The sequence below is a fragment of the Chelonia mydas genome, chromosome 2 (genome assembly GCF_015237465.2).
Source record: "Chelonia mydas isolate rCheMyd1 chromosome 2, rCheMyd1.pri.v2, whole genome shotgun sequence".
Lineage (NCBI taxonomy): Eukaryota > Metazoa > Chordata > Testudines > Cheloniidae > Chelonia > Chelonia mydas.
The window spans coordinates 249,753,332-249,774,898 of NC_057850.1; the positions used below are offsets into that span (position 1 = coordinate 249,753,332).

At 43.3% G+C, this 21,567-nt stretch overlaps 1 protein-coding gene across 5 annotated transcripts in view; it reads right to left on the bottom strand.

The window, feature by feature from the left end:
* Positions 1–7,738: 7,738 nt before the first annotated feature.
* Positions 7,739–21,567, bottom strand: part of OXSR1 (oxidative stress responsive kinase 1) — a 122,779-nt gene continuing 108,950 nt past the window's right edge. For all 5 annotated transcript variants that reach the window (XM_037891159.1, XM_037891160.2, XM_037891163.2 and 2 more), the window contains 7 exons: positions 20,012–20,047; positions 17,624–17,782; positions 15,249–15,316; positions 13,784–13,836; positions 12,143–12,211; positions 11,086–11,150; positions 7,739–10,386 (listed from right to left, as the gene is read on the bottom strand). In XM_037891159.1, coding sequence (XP_037747087.1) covers positions 10,312–10,386; positions 11,086–11,150; positions 12,143–12,211; positions 13,784–13,836; positions 15,249–15,316; positions 17,624–17,782; positions 20,012–20,047 — 525 coding nt within the window. In that variant the 3' untranslated portion in view covers positions 7,739–10,311. The remainder of the gene's footprint in view (positions 10,387–11,085; positions 11,151–12,142; positions 12,212–13,783; positions 13,837–15,248; positions 15,317–17,623; positions 17,783–20,011; positions 20,048–21,567) is intronic.

A 21,567-nucleotide genomic window follows, 5' to 3' on the forward strand; every position in this document is an offset into this window, starting at 1 on the left:
GCACTTTGTGAACACCCCTGGGGCCACGGCTAGACCGAAAGGGAGAATCGCAAACTGGTAACGTTCTTGGTGAAGCGTAGGAACCACCGACGTGCTGGGTGGATGGCGATATGAAAGTACGCGTCCTTCATGTCGAGGGCAGCGTACCAGCCTCCCGGATCCAGGGAAGGGATGATGGTGCCGAGAGAGACCATGTGGAACCAGGCCTTGACCAGGAACTTGTTGAGCCCGCGCAGGTCTAAAATGGGACGAAGACCCCCTTTGGCCTTGGGGATGAGGAAGTACCGAGAGTAGAAACCTTTCCCTATTAAAAAACCACCTCCATGAAGGGAATAGCTTCCAGCGCTGGGAGCACGGCTCCCTGCTGTGCACAGTCTACCCTGGCACTTTACAGCGCTGAAACTTGCGGTGCTCAGGGGGGTGTTTTTTCTCACCCATGAGCGAGAAAGTTGCAGCGCTGGAAAGTGCCAGTGTAGACAAGCCCTTACTCAAGATTTGTAAAGCACCTTGGGATCCCAGGATGAAAGCTGCTACAGGGTAAAATAGTCAAGAGCATGGACTTTCATGTCCCAGAGGAACTCTTGAAAAGTTTATCCACAGTGTAGAAGCACAACAGAGTTTATTAGTATTAGAACAGTGTTTGTATTTCCATTAAAAAACATTCATTTTCCAAAAGTTTACAACATGGCCAGAGGGGCTGAATCTCTGGCACGGAGGACATTAGCTAGGGAGAAAGTTACTTTAAGTTTACAAATTAACAAAGGGAAAAAATTGTTTTGGTCATTGAGTCACTGGAAACTATTTTTACAGAAGCATAGTGGAAACAGCTGTTTTGAAACAAACTGGTTTAAACAGGAGGTTACTATAGCGGGGTAATTGGTTCCCAGAAATAACATCTGTCATGAGAATGCTCTGTGCACACGTGGCGTCTGCACTGACCCAATAAGAACAGACTTGCTGTCCTATACGCGTGCTTCCTAACGCAACAGTGTAGTGAGCTTCCTAATGCAGCAAACTGAGCAGTGAGACCGGTTTCAATAGTTAGCACAGAGAGGACATTAGAAGACCAAGTGCAGTGTCACAGGGCCTGCTAAATAACTGATCAACTATTTTTTCCATTTATCCAACAACTGGATGGGTTCTTAATTCTCATATAAATTAACAGATGCCTTCATGGCCTGCAGCATTAGGCCATTCAGTGACAGTCTTTGCTCTAAACAACTAAGCTACTTGGATTTGGTTTCTCTGCAAACTTTTGACTGGCAAGGGACTGCACAGTTAATACTTGTCTGATCTAAAGGGAACATTGTTCGGGAGTCTCCTCTGTCCACATTCACCTCTCCTTGCTCCTGCTGCTGGGGTCTTTGCTTTTTACACAAGAAAAACAACGTGGAGAAACCACCAGGGCAGGTAAGTCCCAAATAACCATGTTGATTAAATATACCCAAATGTGAGGCCTAGCTACATGCACCCTGCTGTTCTGGTGGCTTCTAAAACAGAAGAGATTGCGCATTACTAGAGGGCTCAAACATTATTCAAAGGGTACTCCTCTGTTCCTTTGTAGTACAGCCCCATGTCCTTTATCCATTCAATGAATCTGATACTTCCTTCACCGGGGAATGCTTCTTCCTGAAGAAACCACTTCAGAATAGCCCTAAGGTTTCAAGTAAAGCTTGGACTAACTGGTCAAAGACCAACCACCTCTATTAAACAACTAATTTTTGCTGGCATCACTTGTGACTGCATTTCACGCCCTCTCCTTCAGGGGAGAGACCCTGCTTATTCAATGCCTGTATAAATCACAGGTTTCAGAGTAGCAGCCGTGTTCGTCTGTATTCACAAAAAGAAAAGGAGGACTTGTGGCACCTTAGAGACTAACCAATTTATTAGAGCATAAGCTTCCATGAGCTACAGCTCACTTCATCGGATGCATAGAATGGAACATATAGTAAGAAGAGAGATTGTGTGTGTGTGTATATATATACACACACACACACACAGAAGTTGGAAGCTTCCATACAAACTGTAAGAGGCTAATTAGTTAAGATGAGCTATTATCAGCAGAAGAAAAAAAATGTTGGCAGTGATAATCAAGATGGCCCATTTAGACAGTTGACAAGAAGGTGTGAGGAGGATACTTAACATGGGGAAATAGATTCAATATGTGTAATGACCCAACTTCAGCCCCCAACTAAAACCTCTCCAGCGCATCATCAAAGATCTACAGCCTAACCTGAAAAATGATCCCTCACTCTCACAGATCTTGGGAGACAGACCAGTCCTCACCTACAGGCAGCCCCTCAACCTGAAGCAAATACTCACCAGCAACCACACAACAAAAACACTAACCCAGGAACCAATCCCTGCAACAAAGCCCGATGCAAACTCTGTCCACATATTTATTCAAGTGACACCATCATAGGACCTAGTCACATCAGCCACCCCATCAGGGGCTCGTTCACCTGCACCTCTACCAGTGTGATACATGCCATCATGTGCCGGCAATGCCCCTCTGCCATGTACATTGGCCAAACCGGACAGTCTCTACGCAAAAGAATAAATGAACACAAATCAGACGTCAAGAATCATAACATTCAAAAACCAGTAGAACACTTCAACCTCTCTGGCCACTCAGTAACTGATTTAAGGGTGGCAATTTTGCAACAGAAAAGCTTCAAAAACAGATTCCAACGAGAAACTGCTGAGCTTGAATTAATTTGCAAACTAGATACCATTAACTTGGGTTTGAAGAGAGACTGGGAGTGGCTGGGTCATTACACATATTGAATCTATTCCCCTAAGTTAAGTATCCTCACACCTTCTTGTCAACTGTCTAAATGGGCCATCTTGATTATCACTACAAACGTTTTTTTTCTCCTGCTGATAATAGCTCATCTTAACTAATTAGCCTCTTACAGTTTGTATGGAAACTTCCAACTTCTCTGTATGTCTATATATCTATATCTTCTTACTATATGTTCCATTCTATGCATCTGATGAAGTGAGCTGTAGCCCACGAAAGCTTACGCTCAAATAAATTTGTTAGTCTCTAAGGTGCCACAAGTCCTCCTGTTCTTTTTGCATAAATCACCATACCGTTAGTCTAAATTAATGTATCTTATGGCTGGGAGATTCAGGAACGTAGACCCAGCTCTGTGGATAGCTTTTGCTCTTTGGCTCTTTCAGTACCTTATGATAGTTACGTATTTGGTTCAGACCAGGACAGGAAGTCAGTGAAAGTTATTGTAAGCAAACAGTAGAGATATGGTAAACTTATGACAAATGGTTAGTGTCTAGCAGGATGCGGCCATTTTAAGGGAACTAGCTACCTGGAGCTCCAAGGATGGTGTAATCAGGCCATTTGTCAAGGCCCAGCAGGGGAATAGAGGAAGGAGAAAGCGTGGTCTGCCCTGAAGGCATGCATAGGTTGCAGTTAGGCTCGGCCTGTGTGGGAAGCTGCAGTCCCACACCATTCGATATCCCCGGGCGTTTGGAATGTCCGGAAGCCAGAACCACTGCAACCTCCAGGCAGGCTGAGCTGAGTGGGAGGATTGCTGTTAAACCTGTATGGCTACAGGGCCCTTTTCCTAGCTCACTTGTGCCACAGGTTACCCACCAAGCAGAATTCTACTCCTGGGGGAATTCTGCACCAAAAAATAAAAATTCTGTGCACAATGTTTTAAAATTCTGCAAATTTTGTCAATAAATGTGGAGGCTCCAGCACGGCAGTGGGGGACACAGGCCACTGGCTGCATGGTGGTGGGAGATCACCCTGCACCACTTCCGCCTGGGATATGGAGTCAGTAAGGAGGCTGCACCCATCTCTGACACAGCGCAACGACTGGACCTGCCCCAGAAACACCCTGAGGCCCTGCCCCTCTGCGCCAAGCGCACCAGGTGTGAGCAGGCAGGCTCAGCCCAGCAGGATCCAAGTGTAGAGGGGCTTAGCGTGGGGGGATCCAGGTGTGGGGCAATCTGGGTGGGAGTGGCTCAGTGGGGATCCGGATCCACAGGGGCTCGTTGGGGAGTTCCAGGTGCAGGGGCAATGGACTCTGCAAAGGGGTCCCGGTGAAGGTGGTTGGGGCTCAGCTGAGGGGTCTGGGTGCAGGGGAGGCAGGGCTCGTCAGGGTGGGGGTCCTGGTGCAGCTGGTTGGGGCTCAATAGGGTGGAGGTCTGGGGGGCTCATCAGAGTGGTCCAGGGGCAGGGGAGGTGGGGCTCATCGGGGTGGGGTGGGGTCAATGGGCCTGCTTAAGAGGGAAGCCCCAGCTGCAGCCAAGGGAATGCGACATGCCAGGCTCCCACTCCCCCCACCCCGCCCCTGATTCCACTATCCCCTTTTCTTCCCCATCCCATGCCCCTTCCCCACGGCACCTTACCCCATCCCACCACCCTTCCTTCCCCCAGCCCCACTCGCCCTCCCCCACCATAGGCACTCACTGTTGTGGAGAAAACAGGATGGCTCCCAGGACACAGAAGGGGAACAAAACTGGCTCTAGGACCAAGGAGGTGGTGCCCAGCTGCAAAGCCAGTGGAGCGGAGCGGCACTCTTTCAGCCAGGCAGCTCTGCGCTCGCAGAAATGGGGGGGGGGGGGGGCCCCACAGTGGCACTTGACCCCATGTGCCCTCACCTCCATTTGGGGGCAATGCCCCCCCCAAAAACTATGCCCACAGGCATCCCCACCCCCCACCTCAGGCACAGCTTCCCTTTGCTTCCCCATCACTTTCTGCAGAGAAGCAAAGCAATCTGCGGGGGGAAATGTTTTCTGAACGTGCCGTGGTGCGGAATTCCCCTAAGAATAAGACTTCCCAGGAGTTCTAACCAACAGCTTTATCAGCCACCAGGACCCAGAGAGAAATAAGAAAAGCGTGTCAGCCAAAGACAAACAGCAGCTTAGGAATTAACACACATTGAAACAGAAGACGATCCAAGCAGGACAGCACACAGGATAACACAGCTACCAGCCCTGCAAAATTCTGTTCACCACATTAATGTTTTTTTTACCTAGTAAAAATTAGTTTATTCATTACCCTGAAAGGTTTAGAAAACCTGACCTGAGGAAAGGTTAAAAAAACTGGGCATGTTTTGTCTGGAGAAATGAAGACTGAGGGGAACCTGAGAACAGTCTCTTCAGATGTGTAAAGGGCTCGTTATAAAGAGGGCAGGGATCAGTCACAAGAGGTAATGGGCCTAATCGGCAGCAAGGGAGAGTTAGAAAGTTTCCCTAATATCTAACCTAACTCTAAGGGTAGTTAAGCTCTGCAACAGGCTTCCAAAGGAAGCTGTGGAATCCCCACCACTGGAAGTTTTTAAAAACAGGTTGGACAAACACTTGTCAGGGATGGTCTGGGTTTACTTGGTCCTGCCTCAGCACAGGGGACTGGGTCTCAATGACCTCTCAAGGTCCCTTCTAGCCCTATATTGATTCTCATGGAGAGCGGGAGAGGGGATTTTTCCTGACAGTGATTGCCTACACTGAAGGATTATAATGTTGCAGGCATCACAAAAAAGCAGTGTGCTTCAGTGGGCCTGGACTTGGGAGTCAGGAGGCCAGGGTCCTATTCCTAGCTCTGCTACTGGGCTGCTGGGTGACCCTGGGCATTTCCCCTCCCTCCACTGGTCTGACTTACCTATTGAGACTGCAAGCCTTGCGGAGGCAGGGATTGTCTAACGCACCTGGACAATGCCTAGCACAATGGGGCCCCAACACAAAATAATACAAGTACCACGCAACACCGCAGAAGCCAGATGTACAGCGATGTTGAGTGAGAAAGCGGCCAGTAAGATGCCATCTGACAAGGCAGTATGGGAACTAGTTTGTTCTAGCCAGCTTCCACGGCACAGGGTTATGGTCTGATGAGACAAACATTAACACGTTCCTCAAAGAGGCCGAGATGGATATGCGCAGCCTCTTTATATCACTGCTGTATAAGGTTCTAGTTAACCCTTTCTCTTCCCAACGTATTGTGACATTTACACCCCTATCATAGAATATCTTAGTGGGGACATTACAAGGGCCCCTCAAAAAACACGAAGGCATATCTCAGCAAGGCCAACAATACATTTGCAGCGTACAGGCCATGGCACTTCAACATGAGGAGCCAAACAAAGCCAGGCAGTCTGGAAAGGTTTCAAAAAAGCAATCACCGGAATCTTCGTTAAGTTTTACTTTTTTAACGTAACAATTCTATTCATTTTTGAACTTCCTTGTCTTCCCTGCTTACAGTTTTTTCCAGGAAGATATGGAAATTTCAGAGGACTGGTTTCTTCTTGGGACTATGGGGTTGAATGTTTGAAAAATTAGGTTTATACCATAGGAAGCCAACTGCTATCTCTGTTTCATAATAGGGAGCAATAATGAAATAGGGCAACAATTTTGTGTTTTCAGTCCAGTAGCTATATGATGCAAGATGCTGACTGAATACAATTTATCTACCAACAGACCGCTGGGGTGGGACGCTGTTAAAGACTGATCACTTATAGAACTATCCAGTCGTTCACTTGACACACTGACTGGTCACTAGTTAATCTTTGGCACAGTGATACGAGTTACATAGGACGTCTGTAGTTCAGCACCAGGTTACAGTAAGAGTTTCAAGTACTTACTCTGGAAATCTATTGGTAGCTTGCCATGACTGGTGGCCTCCTTGCATCCTCACATTCCAACAAGATCTTTAACATGGGGCACCTTCCTGTTACAACAGTCAGACAGAAGCAACTGCTAACAAAGAGGGGCTTGGAAGAACCCACAGCTGTAGCTCACGAAAGCTCATGCTCAGATAAATTGGTTAGTCTCTAAGGTGCCACAAGTACTCCTTTTCTTTTTGCGAATACAGACTAACACGGCTGCTCCTCTGAAACCTGCACAATTAGAGTTAGCTGGAGATATGATACTGCAAGATAAAGAGACTTGTAGCATCTCACTTCTGTCTGGTTTCTGTAAAAAGATTCCAGTGCACTCTGCTTCAAATTTTAGGAGAAGTCAAAAGTTCTCACAAATTCCTGAATCAGATCCTCTACTGTGGAGGGTTCCTGATAATATTTCAAGACACAAGAAGAAAAAAGTTTGGCTCTTTGAAGTGCTATGAAAGCTTCTAACAGTGCTTGGATAATGGACTTTAAATTTGCAACACTCTTGGTTATTTCAGGACAGGAAACTGATTTTGCCCAGTCACAGCACTTTTATAACATAGACCAGTTTTTTATTAAGCATGAGTTCAGTCATTTTGGTGTAACCCACTACAAAATGCTAGATCCCAGCTCTGCAGAGGTGAAACCCCAATGCATCCTCCCAATTCTTCACAACCCATCCCCACTATGGTATGTCTATCTGTGGCACAGCTGTGGCTGACCCCAGTCCACTGATTCAGGCTCACAGGGCTTGGTCTAGGAGGCTTTAAAATTGCAGTGTAGACATTCAGGCTCAGGCAGGAGCCTGGGCTCTAAGCCCCCAGAACGGAGAAGGACTCATTACCCGAGCTGCAGCCCGAGACCAAACTTCTATGCTGCAATTTTTAGCCCTGCAACCCAAGTCAGCTGATGAGGGCTCTGAGACTCAGAGCTGCAGGTTTTTTTATTGCAGTGTAGAGATACATTAATACTTTTTCACTTTGAGAGTCAGGTATGGAGCTTCTAACGTTCAGTTATGTACATGAATTCTGGTTTCTGTGACAGCCCCGTATACCAGCTTTCCAATATCAGACCCCAACTCTTAAAACAAAAGACACCTAACGCATGGCCATGGACAATTTATTCTTTATTGATTAAAAATTAGAGATACATGCAATAAAATACAAAGTCAAAAGAAAAAAGGCGGAATATTTTACATCTGTCATTATAATCTACAACACAACAAAGTTGTGGAGAGGATCCTGTTTCATTAATGTAGCACTATCCTTAGAGTATCAACTAAATTAAAAAATACCACCTGGTCCTAGGTTCAAACCAGAATTTACCAAAAACCAAATCCATTAATGACATATTAAAAAAAATATTTTTTATGAACAGCATTGGCACTTAGAAACAAAATTATCTAGCACTGTAGTATCCCAAGCAAAATTTTGAATGACTACCAAAAATGTCTAGAGATCTAATCTCAAATACAGTCTAGCTGCTTTTTTTAATTTAAAAAAAAACATAGAAGCCTCAATGTCAGTGCAAACACACTGTCTCTGCTAGTTCTGAATTAGGGAGGGCCAGGGATTATTTAATAAATAGATACTACATTGTTTCATTTGAGCAGTTTGAGTCTGACATTTCTCAGCACCAGTGCACAAATGAACAGTGAGGTATTCATGGCATGCAGGCAGAAGAGAATTAATACTGTACCAAAACTATTTGGTCTCCATATTCTGTCTAAAGTTTAAAAATTAAAGTAGTATCACCCACTGGCCTTCATGAATGTGCAGATCACAACCAGCTCTTCCAAAGCCAATAAGAACTTTAGAGGATAAGCCATGAGCGTATTTTGCATCACACAACACGAAAAGGTGCCAAAACTTTTCATACATGTTTTAAATGAGAACTAACCACCCTGTTATATTAAAAATTGTCATGTGCTTTATATTCCTTTATTCGCTCTCATACTCAGCACTTTAACGCTGCTCAAACTCTCTCTCTCATCCTCTTCTCCCATTCCCTCCCTTTGCACTCATTTAGTGATGGGATTGTGCATAACTGGCAGTCCCAGTAGGAAGATATTAAACTACAGGCTAAAGAAACAAGTGCAGTATAAAACCATGCAAAATTTAGGAAGCTTCCATAGCTGCTCATAGAGAAAAATATATAAATATATATTGTTCATTACAAGACTTAGAAATAAAAAAGTCCTAATTGAACCCAGTTGTCCCATTTTAACACTCCTTTCTGAATGGTATGCAACTGATGGAAACAGAACGTATTTCCATATTTCTGTGTTAAATTACAGGCTTACAATTTAATTGTATAAAACACTTCAAAGCCAATAGAAGATACAAAGGCGAACTGTAAAACAGTAGGAAAAAATCAACACCGTTTATTATTCACATATTGCATTACAAGTGTCTTTTTTAAACTAAAAGTATAATTTATATTATTTATGTAGAAATTCAAATTAAACACCACATACTAACGAAACCTAAATGTGAGTTACATGGTTTCAGTGACCTCCTGGATCAAACTTCGACACTTGGGTCGAGAAGACATCTGAAAACCCAAGCAGTTAGTGCAGGATGGACACAAGGTCCAGAGCTTACTTGCCTAGTATACATCTACTGGCAATCCTTTTATTGCTGTAAAACAGAACAGGGACGGTTCCACATGTACCTGTTTGCAAAGCACATAAGGAATGACTCTTTCAGCAGGCCAGAGGGATTTGTTTTAAAGAATAATTCAATATGCAGGCTTTCTAAGTGCCAAGCAGCATGGATTTCCTCTCCTTTGTAAAAATGACTATTACTAATCTACCTGAAAGGTCAGTGTCTGGAAAGCCTCCCAGTTCTACTTTAAGAATGGACTACATCTGAGGATGTAGAATCAAAGACCTACTTTAAACAATAACCTGATCGGGGTAAATTAAGAGGTTCTGTCCCAGTGCCACACTTCGCACTAATGTGGAATAAAGGGGGGAAAAGGGGGAAGGCTATTAGCAGTTTACTAAAGGGGCAGGTGATATCAGTTTAAAGGAATCTCTCAGAAATGTGATGAAAGAGAACATTTTTGGCTGTCCTACTGTTAAGACTTGGCTCGCTGAGGTGCCATCATTCAAATCCACTGAGTTTTAAAAGCACAGCCAAAGATAAGCCAGATTCCCCAGTACGTCAGCTGACCAATCAGCATTTCCATTGCTATTTCAGATGCAAGGTGAAAAAGCAGATTCAAGAGCAAAAGAAACAAAAAAGGCCTTTTAAGCTTGTGCAAAAACAGCAAGTGAAAGAAATGAAACCCCACATAAGCAAACATCTAGGCTGGATGATTAGAGTAGTGGAACCCCTGTTTCGTACTCAGTAGTATTTTTTTATTTTTTTTTAAAGTAAGGCAATAATAAAATGACCATGCAGGCAATGAATTGTTGGATCTGCACATGTGAGATGAAGGAGATATAAAAACTTACGAGAGTTGTTTACAAAAGCAGTAAACGGAATCAGTAATTTCAGGAAGTTGAATAGGTTTGTGATCCTATTTAGGAAAAAACGTTAAAGCTCCTAGAAAGGGGGCTGTAGTTCAATTCTTTGGCAGTAGTGGTTTTTGTTTCGTTTGTTTTTCAGGCCAACAGAAGCATGAGGAATATGCACATATAGGTTTTCAGTAAGGAAACCTCTCCTGGGATTGCAGTTTAGCTGATGCTGAGCTGCGCAAATCCTATAAGTTTGCCATCATCAGGAATATCTGAGCCTTCCACACCAGATGCCTGGGAACATAATGGGAAAGAAAAATTCAATAGCACCACATTCTACATTATTTATAGCTTGACCTGCATGAGTCTAGTTCAGGGAAGGAGCAGGTACAGGACAATTCTGCATTATGCTCAGCAGATGGCAGTGTCTGAAGTTTACCTCTGAGCATTTTTCAGCTATGAAGAGCTGCGCTCAAAAAGTTTCATCAACAACTATTCACTTTATGGCTAAGCCTACTACCCAGGGTGAACAATACAGGTACTCCCTGTCCCAAGGTAGGTCTAAATTTATAATGGGACACCTTCAACCCCCTACTGATAAAAAAGATTCTGGGTTTTGCTACTTCTTTGCAGGGCTCCCCTGCCACCATGCTTCTTGGGCTCAAGGATACCCTCAACCTCCCAACTTGTCTTCATTTGGTCTGTCTTCTGCTCCCTCCCCCTCAAAAAAAACCTCCTGTCATCTGGAGCCTCCCTTTCCTCCTCCAGAAAGGAGCCCACGGCACCTCTAAGTCCCCTTACCTGGCCAAAACACTTCTACTCTTGTTGAGTACATGGGGTTTTCAAATCCGGATAACACCACCACACTATTTCAATACTCTTATTGAAAAGTTCAGGAAAGTAAGGAAGGGGTTCAGGAAGCTTGTCACTACATATGCAGTGTTTTATTTACAAAAATGGCAACTTGCTTAACAAGGGAACAGGAATAAATACCAGTTTGAAAGTGACGGATCTGTTTGCCTGGGGTTCTTCCACAATTTTCTGCAAATTAGCTGCAACTGAAATCACACACACACAGGTTACATTAGGACACTCTCAATACAGTTAATTCTAAATCCATTAGGCACTTACTTTTTTAAACACTACTCAGAGTACAAGCTTAGAACACTTTACAAATACAGGTTAATGTATGAAATCTTCAGGCGCATAACCAGGCAAAATAAAAAGTTGTGTTTAATCTACACCTTTAAACTGTGCAAATATTATAGCTTGATTCTGAAAAGCAACCTCTGTTTATGCAGGTGTAGTCTTAAATGCCTGACTGTATTGGTAAATCAGGTCAGCTGCTAGCTGGCACCATTTCTACCTTCTAAGAGGGAGGCTGGGGTGAGCCCCTTTTCAAAACCAGTCTCTATGGAATGTAATTCGACATGCTATAGCTGATGAGAAGTGCTCATGCAATGTAGATTGTTGTTAGTTTTAGACCGTTTAAGAGGATGTATTCTTTTAGGGAATGATTGTGGGAGGTGGGGATCTAAGGCTTGGCTATACAAACACTTAGTTTGCAGCAAGCTGGGCTGCAGATGTACCCTGCACTAGCCTGCTGCGCGCTGTCTTCGTGAACCCTGCTACAACCTACTAAGTGTTCTGTAGTGCACTTCGATCTACTCCTGTTTCAAAATGGGACACCAGCCAAGGGTCTCGAGAAGTGAAAGGAGGTGAAAGGCAAGTGTATCCACTGCACTCCCTAGATGCTGTTTATTTTAGTTTGTACTACAATTACAGTCAACAGAACCTTTTCTTCACAATTCTTATAAATAGGTCAAGTTCTCTGTGAACTCTGGGCTCAAATCCTCACACTCAGGCAAAACTCCCAGTGGAATTAATGACAGTTTTGCCCAAGTATGATGTACAGAATCAGGGCCTAAGTGAGCTTTCCCAGAAGAACTCAGTACCTAAGGATCTGGCAATTCTCCACATGCTATAAAGGTGTTTATTGTAAAGCATACATATTCATAGAGAGAAATACTATAGCATCACTTGTAATTACCTATTACTAAATCTCTGCCATCAACAAGCCCAGCTGAGATGAGTTCTTGAGACACACCATCAGCAGTATCTGTAGGGGACAAAGATAAGTACTATTAGTTTACATTACAACTAGTCTGGGACAACTTACACTATGGTCACTCAAACAAAGTCATAGGTACAACACTGGACAATCAAGTTTCTCATTAACCCAAATGATTTGGGAATCAGAAATTTGGCAAGGGTAGTTCTTAAAAACAAACAACTAAAACCTGCACAAATTGCATGGATTATAATTTATGATACAATAAAAGTTTGCTGAGCTGGCTGAGCTAGAAAAAATGTCTAAATGGTCACATTAGGATGCAATTATAATATATTTGCCAATTACAGTTTTGCTGCTTTTCTACCCTAAGCCTGTAGTGACAGGTGGCCAGACAAATTTAAGGCCACTAGAGACTTCTGTAAATATCCTCATCTGCCTCCACCCCCACAAAAATCTAAGAGGTGGACACTATTTAAAATTAGCTACACCGTACCACCTCAGTTATCCAAAGGTCTTGTAGGGACACCCAGAACTTTCGGATTGAAGGAGCTGGTCCAGTAGCCTGCCAATCCTGCATTCATGGATTCATAAATTCCAAGGCCAAAAGGGACCATTGCGATCATCTACTCTAACCTCCTGTATAACACAGGCCAGAGAACTTCCCCAAAATAATTCCTTTTGCACTAGAGCATATCTTTAAAAAAGAAAGCATGCAATCTTGAACATCAAGAGACCTTGATGCCATCATATTGAGTATGGAGGCAAGAACCATATAAAATGCAGATCCCAGCATACGTTGTTCCATCTTGAGCCAAGCCGCCTGTCACTTGGAGCATTACATGTTGTGACTTGTATTCTAGAGGCTGTAGACCACACTGTAGAACGTTGAGCTGGACATGGCCTGAGGGCTGCATCTTAGTCCCTCCATTGCTGGTGTTCAGAGTGATATACTTTAAAAGGTTTCAGAGTAACAACTGTGTTAGTCTGTATTCGCAAAAAGAAAAGGAGTACTTGTGGCACCTTAGAGACTAACCAATTTATTTGAGCATAAGCTTTCGTGAGCTACAGCTCACTTCATCCGATGCATACTGTGGAACGTACAGAAGATCTTTTTATACACACAAAGCATGAAAAAATGGGTGTTTACCACTACAAAAGGTTTTTTTGGGGTGAGGGGAGAGAAAACCTTTTGTAGTGGTAAACACCCATTTTTTCATGCTTTGTGTGTATAAAAAGATCTTCTGTACTTTCCACAGTATGCATCCGATGAAGTGAGCTGTAGCTCACGAAAGCTTATGCTCAAATAAATTGGTTAGTCTCTAAGGTGCCACAAGTACGCCTTTTCTTTTTGCGATACTTTAAAAGCATGCCCCACTGCCTCAGCACCAAACTTCCAAGAAGGTCTGATGCAGGCAGTTTGCTCTGGATATCTCAAACATTTAACGAGTGGAACAAGTACACTCCAGTTGAGCATAGGCCTCAATCTGAACCTTTGTTTGGATCGCCACACATTCATTTCAATTCTTTGCCAAGAAAAAAAGAAACAAGAAACCCACCACAAAGATAGCCACCAACCCCCCCCCCCATTCAATACATTTAATTTCCACAACTACTCACCTCTCCCTGGGGTAAATTCAAACCGAATATCATTTAGTTCTTTCTTTGAATTCCTGTGGTAAGAATACATAGTTTTAATAAATTAAAATGAAAAAGCAGATGTTGTACAGAGTTTATTTCAGATTGTTTGTGGATTCCAGTGTTCTGGTTGAAGGGGAGTGATTCAAAAATCAGTTTTAAAAAGATAACTGGATCTTAATTTTTAAATACCAGCTACTCTATCCAACAGGGATGCACAGACAGTCCCTGGATTTGCATCTGGGAGGAAAGCTCTCAGTGCAGGGCCATCTACTTAGGAATTTGCTTCCCCCATTGGTTTGACAGAGCCAGTGCTTGTTGACACTCAGGATACATGAGGCCCATCTATCCAGGAACTTATGAGCACCTCCCTACCACACACACACACTCCAGTATCTGAGCACCATGCAAACATGAATGGATTTATCCTTGAAGCATCCTTGTGGGGTAGGAAAAGTATCCCCATTTTGCAAATGGGGAACTGAGGCACGGAGATTAACTAACTTGCTTAGGAAGTCTGTGGCAGACCTGTAGAGACACTTGAGAGTTGAATATTCTTTAATGGTACTGCTGATGTTTCCAATTTAGATTGTATTTATAACTGGTTTCTCTTTCTTGTACCTAACTACAGAAGAGCACTGTACACAGTGGTAAACTGTTCTAAATAAGCTGATCTCCTTATACAATGAACATTAGGAAGGGCCTCCCTCCCCCATGAAGTTAGCTAAACACAGTCATGCTTAAGAAAGCACAGCAGAAGGCCATTCAGTACGACGATGTCAGGTCACTTGTGCAGACCGCTGGCTGCTACTCCATGAGACACTCCCAGCATGCCCACACAGAATCCCATTACAGCTGAGCAAGCCCACAAGAGATCAGGTACCGTAAGTGCTTTTTATTGTTTTAAACAACTTAATATCCCTGAACACCCCTGGGAAAAATGGATAATTCATTCTTACCTAGTACATAGGATTTGGCAAGCTTTACACAAAGATTGATACCTTTCAGGATACAGAATTTGCAAAGCTGCAAGGAGGAGTATGAATAAAAGAATTTGGGCCCCCTGGATTTCCTCATGCCCTCCAGTCCCATAGCCAAACATTGCTGGGTTTGGGTCCCAGTTAGGGGCATAGGATGGAACCTAAACTGGAGTACATGTATGGTCACCATCCCTTCAATGCAACAAGGGAGAAGACATGACGATCTATGAATTTAACACTTCTAGAACACTCTACGGTCATCCTCACAGCAACCCTCTGAGGTAGGGATAACGTCACCTACCTATCTTACAGATGGGGAAAACTGGTTATATAATTTACTCAAGGAAACAATGTTTCAGTGACAAATCCAGGATTACAATTCCAGAGCTCCTTAGTTTAACAGCCCAGGCCCTACCCACTCATTCACACTGCCTTCCTTTCCAACAGCTGCACAGTAGCACACTTACCTTAACCTTAGCACAAGACTGATGGGGACTTTTACATCCTCCTGAACTGGTGCTGCAGCAGGGGGTGCCTAAAATGGGATTGGATTATTTTAAAATCAACTATCACTAACCCCTCTGCCCCCAGTCTTAAAAACACAAAACACAGATTACAACAATTGAGTATAAATGCGGAATACCATACAACTATCAAATACTATGTAATGTGTGGGCACATAACCACGCATTGGAATTTTGAGAGCACAATGAGAACCCAAACGAGAGGAATATTCATGTACAGTTGAACTATACTACATAGTAATATTTAGAAAGACAATCCTGTCTGGAATTGTCTCCAGAGAAAATAAATGGTGGAATAGGTATTTGCCTTTTAGAGACACTGGAAACTGGCCAGAGGCTTCAGAAGAGGTTTTCAGTGCATTTATCAAATAATTTTTCAGGCAAATTTGATTTGTTTGGAATTTAAGATATTTGATAGAGAAGATATTTGATAAATCAGGATGGATTTTCCATCCCATGCCTCAAGATATCCTACACAGCTTTCTGAAGATACAGGAAAAAATTTTCAAAAGCATCTAAGTTTTTTAGGAGCCTTAAGCCCCACTGACTTTCAATGGTACTTAGGCGATTTAGAACATTTTAGCCACAATCCATAAAACCATAAATCGGGGGATTTATAGATTAGTAGGGAATTTACCTTTACCTATACCTAGATGTACATTCCTGAATGTATGGTTGTTTCATAGATCCCTAACGCAATGGATTTTAAAAAGTTCTAAAAGGGATTTATCTACCCATTTTCACTTCTGAATTATTGCTGATTTCTGCTTGTAGTCAGGTATTTGTTTCATGCTCTTCAGTAGTACATTTCCAGATCTTTATACTGCTGATGATTGATTTTAGGAAAGGGATATATTGTTTCATCAAAATCTGGCGGGGGGTGGAATAGATTGCTCTTTCATTGTCTAAATCTTGGTCTGTATTTCACATACTGCACAAGAGATTAACTTGAAGCAAGAGGACAGACCGTATACGAGGCTGACAAATCATGGAAACTCTACCCAAGACCTTTCTTCATCTGAATCAATCTCTTTTGAGCAACTTAAAAATTAACAGCTTGACTGAGAAATGAGGTATTTCACTCCATTCGATATCAATTTCACTACCTTTTCTGAAAAATCCGGGTCTAAATGCTGACCCTATTTAAAAAAGCATCAAAGATTCTGAGCTATGATTTAATGCAGCTAAGTGAATGTCTACTCCAAACTGTACCATTTCTCTTTAAGACTAGTATGTTGTCAGTAATGGTTATCTTTAAAATGGAAATAGGAATTAAGTGCAATGAGATTATATATAGTTCTACTAAAAAGAGTTTCTAGGAAAAAATGAAGACCAGAGTGTTACTTTTACTAGTAGCATTGCCAAATCTCTTCCCTATGTGGCTATTAGAAAGAACAAAGCTAACATTGTCTTGTTAATATTAAATGCTTCTCCCCAACTGCAAATATGAACTTTAGTTTATTTTATTTAGAAGTACCATCATTCAGTAGTCTGGCAAATTTAGCAGCACTGTAAGCCAGCCGACTGCAAGACATATTCCAAATATCTCTGGAATGGTTTATTTTGGCAAATTCCGCCCCCACCCCCGCCCTTCAGCATTCACTTCTTTCCCTCCTGGGTAGGCTCTCCTAGCTGGGCTTTCCACTAAAAACTATACAGAACAGAATTAAGTTCTGTACTACTAAGCAAGGTTTTAGATTTCCTCACACACATCAATTCTCTTCTGCACCAAATGGGAGCCTGTCAAAAAACAGCCTCTAACTCAAAACCACAGGGAAATCTGATTTCTCTATTAGCCTCTGTTAATACGAAGGCTTTTTCAATGCACGTGTCATGCATCCCTTTCAGAGCCTGGAGGACCTCCTCCTTCCACCTCCCAGTTTCCTCCTACTCCTCCTTATAGACATACCCTTGAGGCTCTGAAGCTGCTGAGAGGTCTGGCCAGAACCTGCTTGACAGCCCTGTCAATGTTACTCCTTAATCACCTTAAACAAGAAGCTGCTGATCCAACCAAGGCATTCCCCTCTTTCCTTCACCCTTCCCCAGACTCAAGAATGCACTCCCCGCACAGCACTAAAAGCCACTACTAGTTCGAAGAAAACAAAACCCAGAAGCAGCAGATCCCTGCAGGACTGTGCAAAGCTAAGCACCCCAAAGCCATTAGGGCCTGCCTACTCCTCTTACTCAACTGGACAATTCACCACGCTAATACAAATCATAAGTAGCTTTCCTGGCTTAAATAAATTCTAGTGTGACTGATACTTTAAGGAGGATCTCCTACAAAATTGGAGATGTGTATGAAGGGTTTCTAGCCTTACCTGCCCTGCTGCTGGAGCTGCTGCAGGAGCCGGAGTGGGTGGAGGGACAGCAATTTGAGAAGGCTGCGCAGGTGCTTGTCCTGCTGGCTGAGGTAGTTGAGCAGGAGTCTGTGCTGGAACATGGAGTAAATGACCTGTGGGTTCAGCTGGTGGGAACAGCTACAAAAAACAAGATGTTTTAATGAGAAAAGGAATGTCATTGAAAGCAGGTAGCTGGGCATGAAGTGCATGGTGACCCTGCTTGCCAAAGCACAACTGATAAGTTTACTGCCAGCTACATTTCCATCCCCTCAAACCACTAAGTCAGATCAATGTGGGTGTCAAGAGGCTTCAACTTCTCCTTGTTCTGGAAGATGATTCCTCCTCTCCCTCATTATCTCCTGAAATGCTCATCCTCCCTATTACTATGGACAAGAAACTTGTATGGCAGAAGGACTGAATGCTACAAAGTAATACAAACCGAGCTCTTCCCTGGAAGATACAATCACATGCTGTAGTCTCCGTTTTCTTGGAACATGAGCATTATTGACGTCTCATTTGCCAAGTCATCGGGTCAACCTCTCACATTGATTAAAACTGGCTTGTGATTTCTTTCAGAGGGGAAAGGGACACAACACAGGGAAGAATTAAATCTTTGTAGATAATTATCTGCTTCCAAAGAAATATGATTCCAGGTATTAAGATGTCATTCTTAATGACCTGCAGTCCCGCATTCAATTTTGAGGTAACGCAAACAGAGTGCAAGCTCTTCGAAGCATGTAAGAGCAGCATGATTGGGACTGGATGTATAGATTTAATGCTCTAGTCCCTGGCTGACCAAAAATATGGAAAAAAAAGAACCTAATCAGTTCTCCAGGGGAGAAGGATGGGTGAAATGTGAGTTATTGCAATTATAAATCTTCTGACCTCAGTTCTGAGATGGCTCCAGGGAATCTCTCTATAATTGATCAATTTCTCAGTTGCAAGCTGACGTTAGAACAGGATAGGCTAAGCCTGGTCAGAATTCTACAGGACGTGCCAGTTTAACATCCCATGTGTGTCAGGAAGGAAATAAGTAATATCTACGCACCAAATCAGAAAGCAACCATATGCTAATATCTAAGATGCACTAATAACATTCTTGTGTAAGATTTGCAGATTGCAAAGAGTTCTGAAGCAAGATTTTAACTGTCATTAAATTCTTGCTCCACTACCAACTATGAAGAACTGCTGAAGGCCTAGCTCAGAGGCTTAGCTGTAGGCTGAGAATGAGTCAGACCAGGTCCTGTAAAATGGGCATTCTGGGTATGTCTACACTGCAATTAAAAACACATGGCTGGCCTGTGCCAGATGGCTTAGGCTCGCAGGGCTCGGGCTAAGGGGCTGTTTAACTGCAGCGCAGACTTTCGGGCCCCCCTTGTAGGGTCCTAGAGCCCAGGCTCCAGGCCGAGCCCAAATGTCTACACGGCAGTTAAACAGCCTCTTAGCCCGAGCCCACATCAATTGGCACGGGCCAGCTGCGGGTTCTGAATTACAGAGTAGACAAAGCTGTAGCTCACAAAAGCTTATGCTCAAATAAATTTGTTAGTCTCTAAGGTGCCACAAGTACTCCTTTTCTTTTAGAGTAGACAAACCCTTTGACTGAGTGGTTTGGGGGGAAGGGATGTGAAGAACTTGACAGACTCTGAAATAGTGGATTCAACCTCAAAGCTGAAGAGCAGTAACAATCTTCAGGATTTTATCTGACAAGGAAATCATCAGAGAAGATCCCCACAAGGGATATTCCTGGGATATTATTTTTAGAGCAACTAATTTTAGCAACTAATTCACTACACAGATAAGCCTCTGTCATGATAAGCTAAATTGAAAACAACATTCCCCATAAAGCAGCGGTTCTCAAACGGTGGGTCAGGACCCCCAAGTGGGTCACAAACCCATTTTAATGGGGTTGCCAGAGCCCAAGCCCAACTGCCCGGGATCGAAGCCTGAGGGCTTCAGCCCTGGATGGTGTGGCTCAGATTATAGGCCCCCTGACTGGGGCTGAAGCCCTTGGGCCTGGGCCCCTCACACTCAGGGCAGTAGGGTTTGAGCTTTGGCCCCGCCCGTGGTCATGAAGTTCAGGCAGGCTCAGTCTTTGGTCCCCGCTCCTGGGTCATGTAGTAATTTTTGTTGTCAGAAGGGGGTTGCAGTGCAATGAAGTTTGAGAACCCCTGCTATAAAGGTTTGTTAAGGTTAGTGCTAAGAGGCTCTCTCTAGGTAGTCAATGATTCACCTTCTAGAGAAGGAACTAGCTTCCAAGTCCTGGGATATTATTTTTAGAGGCCAATAAGAACACATTCCTTGCAATATTGGCAATGATTGGGAGTTGTCAAATTCAAAGAGCAACAACTTCCAAAAGGCCCAACTTACCTCAGAATTCTGTAAAGATTCTTTCACTCTGGGAGACTAAAAAACGAAAAAAAGATCAGTTGTTACTATAAGCTGTTTAACAAAACTGAACCTTCTGACTAGCCATGGACTACCTCAATCATGTTAATATTCAATAAATGCACATACACGGGTCTGGTTTTACTGTTATCTACATATTAAAATGCACAATAGCAATCAAACCAGATAATTTCTCAGCAGCCTAGCCATGCTCTATCCCCCGAAAATGCATTATCATGGCTTGGCTTATTACTTACAGTTTCGATTTATACACAGTAGCATATAATAAGAAATGCTGGAGTTGTTTACTGGCAAAGAAATAGAATATTAATGAGGACTACATTGATCTGATTTGGATTTCATTAACAAGCAGAGACAATAAAATCTGTTTTAAAGCCACTTCAACACAGAATCACAGAATATCAGGGTTGGAAGGGACTTCAGGAGGTCATCTAGTCCAACCCCCTGCTCAAAGCAGGACCAATCCCCAACATACATAACAGTCTGCAAAGCAATTAGAATATTAAAGGTGTCATAAGCATTCAATACATTAGAAAGTTGAAGTCATAAGAAATATACATGACAATGAAAAACAATTCCTAAGAGCGATAAGGTATTTTTTCCTATCTACAGTTGAAACAATGAACAAATAGTCTTTTATTTTATATTTGGGAAACAATACTACCTTTTCCTATTAGTTATAAATTTCTGTTATGGTTATGCCTAGGACCCTCAAAGGTGTCAGAAAAGAAGTGGAAGAGAGTAAAAGGGAATTATTATTCAAACTAACTAGATTTGGGACACTCTGCGTTAGGTGCTAGACAAACACGGGACAGTCCCTGCCCCGAAAAATTTATAGCCTAAAACAGTGTTTCTCAACCTTTTTGTGCTGGCGACCCACTTTGGACTTACTCAGATTTGAAAAGGTAGGTAGAGCCCTGCGCGGATACAAAATTTATATCCGTGGATACAGGTATCTACGGTTCTAAAGCAGATATCCACGGAGTTGCAGGGCTCTAGCGACAACGAGAGAGACCAGCAGGGCCATGGAATGCAGCGGTGAAAGCAGCAGTATGTTGGGTAGTCGCTTGCAGGAGCCAGGGCCCAGCCTGGGCAGCTCCTCCAGCATGGCTGTTCCACCCCCAGCCCTACACACTAGAGTGGGCACCAGGCTCACCAGCAGCTGTCCCTGGTCACGCTTGTGTGCAATCAGCTTGCACGCTCCCAGATAGGAGTCTTGGTCGTCACTAAAGCTCTGAAACTGCAAATATCTGCTTTATATCCACGCGGGGCTCTAACACTGAGGGGCTGAAGCCCCCGGGAGCTGACAGACGAATCCTCAGCCCCGCCACCAGAGGCTGACAGATGGAGCCTGTAATCCCCCCTAAACTTGTCCCACAATCCCCCTGGAGGTCATGACCCCCAGGTTGAGAAACAATAGTCTAAAAAACGGGGTGAGGTTGGGATAATAAAGTAATACTACATGTGGTATTACTGGAAGCAGAGGGTAACAAGGTGACTCTCAGTCCTAGGCACTC